This window comes from Centruroides sculpturatus, unplaced genomic scaffold (genome assembly GCF_000671375.1).
Source record: "Centruroides sculpturatus isolate CEXI.00-Female unplaced genomic scaffold, Cexi_2.0 scaffold6, whole genome shotgun sequence".
In the NCBI taxonomy this organism is placed as follows: Eukaryota; Metazoa; Arthropoda; class Arachnida; order Scorpiones; family Buthidae; genus Centruroides; species Centruroides sculpturatus.
Genome location: NW_019384869.1, coordinates 1092641 through 1102819, shown reverse-complemented (window position 1 = coordinate 1102819; position 10179 = coordinate 1092641). Strand labels below are relative to the sequence as shown.

The window sequence follows — 10179 nt, the reverse complement described above, 5'->3', positions numbered from 1 at the left end:
CCCCTAGTCTAATCTAAAATAATACAAACATCTAATAAACTTTTAAAATTGTATAAATACATGGCATAGAATGTTTTTTTGTACAAGTCTTCATTCACATTGTTGTACAAAGTGTTCATAGGTTAAATATTTGTATTATTTTAACCTATTTATATTATTTATTTGGGAATAACTGTGAAAACATACTACCAAAGGATGGCCTTATTAGTTTGATTAGTAGTTATAACTGTATCTGGTCGCCCCAATTTTAAAAAAATATCATAAAAAAAGACAGAGAAACTCAAATAAAAAGTTTTACTATATTTGTTATTGTCTTTGTAGAAATACAAAGTACAAGGTATACATTTCATTTACAGATCAATGATAACATTCTAATGGGAAGGGATGATCAACTCTGTACATGTTTACAACTTCAGTGGTGACAAATTTGGAAGCAGAGATGAATGTTAACCATTACGGGGTTTAGCATCCAAATACATTTCTCAATGGGGTTAAAAAGGAGAATATACAAGAACGTACTATACATAACAAATATATTTTAATGTGGTGATGCAGGAATTAGTTACAAGATAGTGCTGCCACATTCAAGTCAATAAACAATGGAATTAATTTCATGCATTTTGTGCTACAAAAATAAATTTAAATTAAAAAGCAGTGCTCAAAAATTCTTAAATTAATTAATTAATTAATAATAATAATAATATTTTTTAAATAACATAATTTCACTGCTCAAAGTATTCATCCAGTTTGTGACATGATAAAATACATTCAACACGGGCAATAATAATTTTCTTCTCTTATACAAACACTCACATAATACATTTTTATACAATTTTTGAAAAATTTTCTATAAAGACATTCAGCAGAGCAAAATGGAAATGTTTTTTCTTTTTTAAACACTTTTTTATTGAAATTCTTCTAACGTTTGAACCAAATTTCACAGATCATTGTACAATATTCTGTACAAAGAATATATAGGAACATAATAAGCTACGTACAATTTCTACGTTTGTTTAAAGCTAAGATATATGAGTAATAAGAATACAAATTATGCTGTAATTAAATTTATATAAATTCTATTTGGTATCTCAAACTATTACAGATAAGGCATTATGCCTTTTCATTTATTTTTATATATATATATATAATATGTATATATATATGTATGTATGTATGCATGTATATATAAGCGAAACAATGACCCGTTGGCACAAAAAATACATAGTAAATTAATCATCCTGAAAATATAAAAGAATGTCTATATTTATTGTTATGTCAGTTTATTGTTATGACAGTCTACAAACAATTTCTTTTTTTGATTTGTAAAAAGAATGTTAAAAGGTTTATTTACTTATTTCATTTCACTATGAAATATTTTTCTCAAAATATGAAAATTCCAATTCTCTCGTAAGTTTTGATAACAAATGCTATTTAAAATTGATTATTAAATGTTTATGATTAAATTAATGAGTAAGATTTTATGCTGAATAAAAAATTTCGTTTGCCGTTGTCTTCGCAATTGTTTGATTTCATTATAAAATTCCACTTTTATTGTATTCAAATTTTCAGTTGGATATTGTGTTTTCTTTTTTATTAAAAACTTCATAAATACTTAAGTAGAACAAGCTAAAATTCTTAAAATATATTTTATATTCTAATTAAATAAAGTATCGTGCTTATATATTGAATATATAAATTATATTAAAATACTACGAATCTGGTCAGTATTTGAATTCATTACTAGAGTTGGTTAGTAATTAGAATTAATTCCGACGAACCTAATGTCTCGTGCATCCAAACAATTCATTTTTGCAAGCGAGGAAGAAATTTGAAATAGAAGAAAAATCCTACATGTAAATAAGAGTAGCTTTGAGCAGTTTTTGAGAAATTAGAAAATGCTTGAGCACATTGAAACAATTTTACATAAATGATGTAAGAATTCTGGTCTTTGAGCAAATCCAATCCAACACGACTGATGTATATATTATGATTGCAATTTACATGTGGAATTATATATATTTGGAATTGTTGTGCTCTCAATAACAGAAGAAATATATTGATTTAGTAAAAGAAAAAAAAATTTCTTGCTGAAACAATTAAGGACCTAAATAATAGAGGTTTGAGTATTTCGAAGCTGCAAATAAATACACTTTCTACGTTACTATGATAAAATATCAAATTATCGAGAAAAGAATTTTTAATGGTAATCGAAACAATCAGGGAGAGAAAAAAACAAGTATTAACAGAAGCACCATATATGATTGCTTGAACCCAACATCTATAATATATATGTAAGCAGCAAGTATGAAAATATAGCTTATGCACAAGAAAAAAAATTAAGAAATAATTATGCTATAATCACCACATTCCTTCAAAAATATATATTTCACTCTAATAAATAGGACATGTTTCAATCAAAAAACATTAATGTTTTTGCAATAAAAATTTGCTGTTTTAAACAGTTTCACTCAATGTTGATTATGATGACTTTCTTGAATCCACACCTGTAAGTACGGGCATAGTTTTATACTGTTTCCAAAACAAACAGAATGTAACTGTACATTGTCGTATGGAGAGCTGCAACGGAGCAGCAACAGATCAATAAAATACAATTAGGAAACCCATATACAGATTGGTGGATGAACGCGATACTGCACTGACCCTCTCTACGCTCTTCTGTTATTTGTTGTGAGAGTCTTGCACTTTTAGTCACGAGTGATTTTATATTATATACAAATTATGTACAAAATGTATACAACAGGTCGCATGTTTCTCCTTCAGATCTTGGGCAAATAATTAAGCCTTGTACATCACGTTTCCTCTTTTAGAATGCGAAGTCCTTTGCGAACATATTCGACCAGTTCGGAAAATGTACTGTGTAATGTGATTTGTCCACACTGACTATCCAACATTTTGAAAAACTCTGAAAAAATAAGTTAAGATATGTATTTTCTTGTTATTTTTCGCACGTATAAAATAATAAATTTATTACTGAATTACCTTTGCAATGGCCGTGTGTGATTCGAATATCTGCCTGTTCCCACAAATCATGACAAAGGTGTAAATGTGATAGGTAAGTACTTTGGCGTTGCAACATACTATACGTATGATGTGGTAAACTGATCACGTCGTGATCTTGAGAAAGCTGTTGCTGAGTCAAACCTGTAGTAGATAACGGAGTTCCAATAATGCTATCGGTGCCGTGAATCCGTGGCTGAGCACCATTAATTTCACTACTACTGTATCCGCTACTCTGAGATCCAACAGAAGCAACACTTCCGGCGGGAGATGGAGTAGGTGAATGTGGCGATGGCATTCCCCCTTTAATGTGTCCGGGAGATGGTTGGGAAAGTCGAGAAACAGATGGTGTGTGCAAAGATGGATGATTTGTGTTCATCTGTGAATATTTCATAACAAATTAAAGGGAATTTAAAATAAAATACATTGTACAGAATTTTATAAAGTTATATTATATATATTAAATGAAATTATATCATTGCAATTTATTTAATAACATATATAATTTGAATTAAACAAATTAAAAAATTAAAGATTCTTATTGATATACTGTAAATAAAATCTTATTAACAATCTCAACAATTGCATGACATTTTCAATCTTATTGTATTTAACATCAATAATACTGAGTTTAATTAAATAATATTAATAAAATTAAATTCTCTGAATTACTTTCGAAGAATAATGTCTATACTTTAGCTGGATAATTGTATTTGTTGTTGTGTTTTGCCTTTTGGGTACATCTGATAGACTATCTGACTGAATGACTTCTAAATTATATTTATAAAATCAATGTTAACAAGTTGGATAACTAAAACACACACACACACAAAAGGAAAATCAAAATGAAAATTCAAAGGATGCAGAATATATAACAAAACTTATTCAACAATCAATTTCCAGAGTCAATATTTTCTATGATTTAATCAAGAAAAAGAATGTTGTTGATTAGAATTTAAATTTATTCTTTACATTAATTAATAGAAATTCTATAAATTTGTAATTAATGATACCCAATCCCTTTTTTTAAAAAAAAGATATCTTCATAGGGCAACAGCTAACTTCGCTAAAAACTAATTATTACTAGATCAGAGTTGCAAGTGCTGTTGTATAAAGGTGTATGTACTGTACATGATCAAATTTCTTGAACAGAAATTTGTATTTAAGCTACTTTAATAATGCAGAGCAGACAATAAGTTCTTAAATTCAAGAATTCTACAGTAAAATGTTGTTCTACTATATTCAAGTTTTTACCAATTGTGATAAAGCATTTTTCTCATGTGACAAGAAGTGGAAAAGCTTATAACTAATCTATGAAACATGACTTCCAGTTATTATTACAAGAGAAATAAACATGGAGTCACTCACATAAGTGGAGCAAGCATTCTTATATGATGCCAATGACATTTAAAAAAAAAAAACAAATAAATAATCTGAGAACTCTGTCATCAACTGAATATTCAAAAATTTCTAAATCTCAAGAAAGTAGAATGCCGACATCAACAGTATATCAGTAGAGGTGGGGCAGTGTTTCTCATTACTCATTCCTTTCTGGGTGCCATATTTAAACTATAAAATCTGGAGTGAAGCTAATGTTGCCACTTGCAAAGTGTCTGCTGTACAGCGCAGTCATGTAGGCAAGTTTGTCAAATAATGCTCATTTATTGATTCACTAAACTGTCATTTTTAACATACTATTAGTGTATGACATTATTACTAATGACACTTTCACGAGTCCAGCCTTGAGACAAAAACACCCCAAAATTTTGAATTAATTTCTTAAAAAATATCCTAACATTTTTTCAATTAATTCCGATTGTGTATCATTGCGTTATTTGTCATTTGTATTAATGCTAACAGTAAAATAATTTTTATATGCAAATTTTTGAGATAACGCTAGTATGGTGCAAGAGTAATCCAAATACAGAGCTGCATTCAATTTTTAAATAATATCAAAAATTGTTAGTCACATCTAAATATTATTTTTTGTTTATTTCTATTTGATATTAAGTATATAATAAATATAAAATAAAATAATTTTAACTGTTGAATCTTTCAGTCTTTTTAAAATTAATGCCACAGTGTTTAAGAACACAACTTTTAACAGCTATAATTATTTTCGTAACTATATGTCATGCTACTGTGACTCATTCATAGTTGCCGAAAGTTAAGATTTATTCTGTTATATACATTCAGAATATGTTATTTTGTAATACAGGTAACTTCTCTGTATTTGTGATGGTCAGGTTCCTTGAAAATCACGTGAATACCAAATAGGAAGGCCTACAAGTAAATCAAGTTAGGTTATTGCGGCTCGTGTCAATGTGACTGAGCTAAAACATGAAGTCTTGGGAATACTTAAACTTTTGCATGAGATTTACTAAACAAATAATAACAATTAACTAATGTTTATTTTATTTATACAGTATGTTTAATTATATTAAAACATTAGCCTTACATTTTAATTCAATTGTGGAGATGTTACAAGAATTTGGAAAAACTGAGTTAATGTTGCTTGACAGATTTTATTTTTATTTACGTCCTTCAAAATTTTAGCACACAGGAGCCAGGCTGCTTCTAAAGCTTGCTTAAATTTGAGATTGCACTCAGGAATAGGGTTTGATTCTTGCAATTCCTAGTATCAATAGTGCTGTATATTTTTGAAAGCCTGTAAGATGTTTTTGGCAGCTTTAGCATTTTTTCCTGTTAATCATCTTCCTCTTTGCTGTGATGCAAATTTTCTGTAATTAACATGCCCAGTTCCTCATTTATGGGTTCTGCAGTTGTATGGTAGAGTATATTCTCAGCATTTTCTGTCTACTTTTCCCAAACCCTTACCAAATATTTGCTTTGCATTCTTTTATATTATTATATCAGATTATTATTATTGTATAGAGTATATATATATATATATTAATACATAAACTGACATGTATTATTTGGCAGAAGGCATTGTTGCCATAATGAGATGACTTCAGTTTTGTAGTATAGTAGTGCTTCTTCATGTCAAGCAATGTAAAAATTGGAGTTAACAGAAAGCACGTTTTTTAAAAGCACTGTACTGTATATTTCTATTACAGTAAAAAAAAAGTTTGCAAATACACAAATACAGCACAAACAGTAATGTGGACAGTCACAACTTTTCAATCACAAATAAGCAAAAGCGAGAATATCAAATACGTGAATACTGAGATTTACTTGTAAATAAAACTTTGTGATGTGACTGTACAAATTTATACGTTAATGACTTAAATTTATAAGTAGCTTTTTAAATTAAAATGCAATAATATTAAGTGTGTGTGTTTATAGCTCACCCAAATTATGAATGAGAAACAAATCTAACACAGACTGTTTCATGTATATTTTACAATTATTAGCGTCATTACAAACCACACTGTGTGCCTGCTACTTTTTTAAAATTACAGACTGACATTAGGGAAGTTTAAATTTATAAGACATTTTGGTTTTTGCAAGCAGACCACCTTTCCTATTTGTTCATTTCATTATCAAATATGCATTTATTTCTAATAAATACTAATATAAATTCTAATTTCATTTATGCGAAATACATAAAATCAAGCAAAAACAACTTCATAATTGGTTAAACAACAACTCAATGACTGGTTAAACAACAACTCAATTAGCTGAATAATGCCTATACAATTGACAACAAAAGTAAATTGCAATCTTAAGCCAATCAATGACACATTGTGTATGACATTTATATGTTATCTTTATTAGACATCACAATGTCTAATAAAGATAACATATAAATGTCATACACAATGTGTCATAGATTTTACTAACTTTCAGCAACAGTTAAAAATTACATATTCTCTGTCATTTTTAACTGTTAATGTAAGTTATTAAATAAATTTAGGATGAAAAATTCAAATGTGACAACATTACAATAGCTGGTACATCTATCTATACAAAAGAACTGGCAAGAAACAAAGAGCAGTATGAACATCATGTGATTCGGCTTGCTAAAAATAGTAGCAAATTCACACTAGACTGGTTATACTGTATATCTTCAAAGGATGTGAGAAGACTTCAGGCAGGATTATCACAATCATGAACCATTTTCCAGGTATTTTTAAGTAATTCTCCAACTTTACCTTGAAAAATTATCTGATTTTTTCATGTTTCTCAGATCTTTCACCAAACTGTATATAATTGTGTAGGCAGAATATTGTCTTCAAATTTTCTCAATTCAATTTTTTGATGCAAGAAAATTTGATCATGTATACGCAGCTTAATCCAACCCATAGTCGATTGGCTTTCGGTAAACAAGTCCAGAATCCAGATTAAAAGAGAGAGAGAGAAACATAACAGAAATGGCATGACCATAAAATGAAACCAAATCAGGAAAAAGTGAAATTAATAATGTTAGAAAAAAAGCTAAAGAAATGAAAAAAAAAAAAAAAGCAATGTTTCAGACAAACAAAATTTTGATTTAAAAAATGACAAAACTTGTTTCTCTAATGCAGTGTCTCCTAAGTTAATTTGGTCACAAATCCTTTTGAACTCAATAATAAATTGCAGAACCCTAGTAGAATACTTATATATGAACTTAAAATAAAGACTAGGATTAAGAAATAATAATAATTTAAAAAATGCTAAAGCATATTATTTTCTTGTAGATATCATTAAAACATTAAAAAATAAATCTATGATATCCTTAGTTTTTAGCGAGAAGACATTTATTCTTTTCTTTGTACATTTTTTAATATAGTATTTGGTTTAATACTTGAGAGCTGAATATGCATATTAAATGTGGCATTTATACAAATCTTGTATTTAGTTTCTGTTGCAGTATAATTCAAAAATCCAGTTTCACTCAAGTATGTGATCAAGTATTGATTTTTGTAATTTCAATATTATTGTGTTGAATACAATAAAATTTATTATTATTATTATTTAAAAAAACAGAAAAATAAATTACTCTCAAAATATTAATTATTAATAGTTTTTGATATACAGTAAAACCTCCAAAGATGACTACCTCCTTATGTTGATCATTTTTAGAATAAATGGTCAGTCATACATATAATTACATACAATAATGATTCCTGTAAGTTGTATGATGACCATAAAACTTTGACTCATCCCATTTCTTAGCTTTTGCAGCCTCTAATATGACGAATTCCTAAAGCCGGTGGTTTGACAATAGGCCCTACATCGCTGGTACAATAGTTAGAATAAGAATTTCCAAACTGGTGTGAGAAAATACATTATGTTTAGAAATTTGTATGCAAATTCACACTATCACTGATCGAATCTGGCCACAAGTTGCATACTTTTGTGTTTAATTTTGCATAGACTGTATATTTAATAGAATTTCTAACATTTTAGATCAAGTTTTGTGGTACCGCTTGTGAAAAACTTGTAATCTACTGCATCATGTCTATTGGGAAGCCATAGAAGGAACTAACATGGGAAGAAAAAGTGTTATAAAATATTTAGAAAACAAAAGCCAATGTAAAGCTGCAGAGCATTTTAATGTTAGTAAGACAACAGTTAGCAATATTGAAAAAAAGAAAGCACAAGTACTTAAAGGTTTGAGACAGAAAAATGCTAATCCTTACTGTAAGTGTAGGAAAACTAATATAGACGACATTTACAAGAATATCAATATTAATTTAAACAAATGAGAACAATAAATGCTAGAATTTCCAAACCAACGATTCAAACAATCAAGTGGGAAAATGCCAAAAGAATGCCTAACTGTCCTCTTTTTTGTATGTGTAGCTGGTGAAAAACTTCACTCTAGTTATTGGGAAATCTATAAAGCATTTAGCTTTACAGATTTTCCAAGAACTAGAAACATTCAGAAACGTAAAGATTCGTCTGTAATTTAGTAAGTAAACCAGTCAGCATGGATGACATGCCATTTATTTGAATGGGTTAGAAGTATCAACAAGAATATTCATTGAAAGAAGAGGTACATATTATTGATTATGGATAATTGTCCAGTCCATCCAAAAAGAGAATCTTACAAACATTACATTGAAACTACTATCTTCAAATACAACCACTTATTATGGGATTTAACAAATTCTTTAAATTGTATTATTGTAGTCAGTTACTGAAATGGATCATTGCATAATTACAATTCAGTGATGGTAAAGCTACTAAATTTGCAGCATCCGTAAATGTCATACACGCAGTTTTATTTATAGCAGGGGTGTCCAACCCGCGGCCCGCGGGCCGCATGCGGCCTAAGGCAAGTTGCAATGCGGCCCAGTAAACTGTAAACAAAAGTGACAATTTTTTAATATTTTATTTATTTCAATCGCATAAACTTCAAAAAAGAAGTTTCACATAGCCGCGAAACTTTATATTTATATAGTACTATTAAGATGGCTACTTTTGAGTTACTTTTTAAAAAATTTTTGGCTACAAATACAAAAACATCTGGCAACACTGATTCGGTTTTTTTTCGTTTCCACTCAAACGTGACTCATTACTCTTGCTTTTATTTGTGAAACAACAAATTATATTATTTTTAAAATATATTTAATAGTTGTTTCTTTTTAAGACAAGTAAGTAAATACATATTATTTTTGGATAGATTCAGTGGTGATATTCAGCGGGTTCGCACAGGTTCGGCCGAACCCGTTGTTAACATTTTCAAAGTTTTCCGAACCCGTTGTTAAACACACGTAACATTTCTCAGCGGTTTTGTTTCTTTTAAAAAATATATTAAAATATACGTATTATACTCTGTAACACTACTAAACTAGAGCCTTATACTCCGTTCGCCTTGGTGCAACCTCCATCGACCGTTTCAATCTCGACTGAAACGAGGTTTAATCAGGATCGACTCAAGAGAGTTCTTGAAACTAGGTCCAGTCATACGAGAGATCTCACAATCCCACGCGCGCGAGAAAATACAAGATGGCTACTGTACACGTGTCCGGCTATCGACTGCGAAAGAAAAAAGATATTGTATTTCAAGAAACGATGATATCTGTCTATTATTATAATAATACCTAATGATAAAATAAATGATTTAGAAAAGTTTTTTCTTGAGAAAAAGTCATAAGGAAAGCAATTAAACCTGCTTTTCCTGTGACTTTTTCTGATTACAAAAAACCAATTTTTATGTTTATAAAATATTTTGAATGAAAAATATTAAAATATGTACAAAATAAACCA

General features: G+C 29.0%; 1 protein-coding gene across 1 annotated transcript; it reads right to left on the bottom strand.

Moving 5' to 3' along the window:
* Window positions 1-280: 280 nt before the first annotated feature.
* Window positions 281-3525, bottom strand: LOC111630852 (AF4/FMR2 family member 1-like). Its single transcript, XM_023375016.1, has 2 exons — window positions 3001-3525; window positions 281-2923 (listed from the first exon to the last, which is right to left on the bottom strand). Exons 1-2 carry the CDS (start codon window positions 3410-3412, stop codon window positions 2811-2813), a joined length of 525 nt encoding a protein of 174 aa, XP_023230784.1. The 5' UTR covers window positions 3413-3525; the 3' UTR covers window positions 281-2810.
* Between the last annotated feature and the right edge of the window lie 6654 nt (window positions 3526-10179).

Excerpts from the sequence above, each read along its gene's own strand:
- LOC111630852 (XM_023375016.1), bottom strand. The coding sequence starts at position 3,412 with ATGAAATATTCACAGATGAACACAAATCATCCATCTTTGCACACACCA. Across the intron at positions 2,924-3,000 it reads CACACACGGCCATTGCAAAG|AGTTTTTCAAAATGTTGGAT; the intron begins GTAATTCAGTAA and ends TTATTTTTTCAG.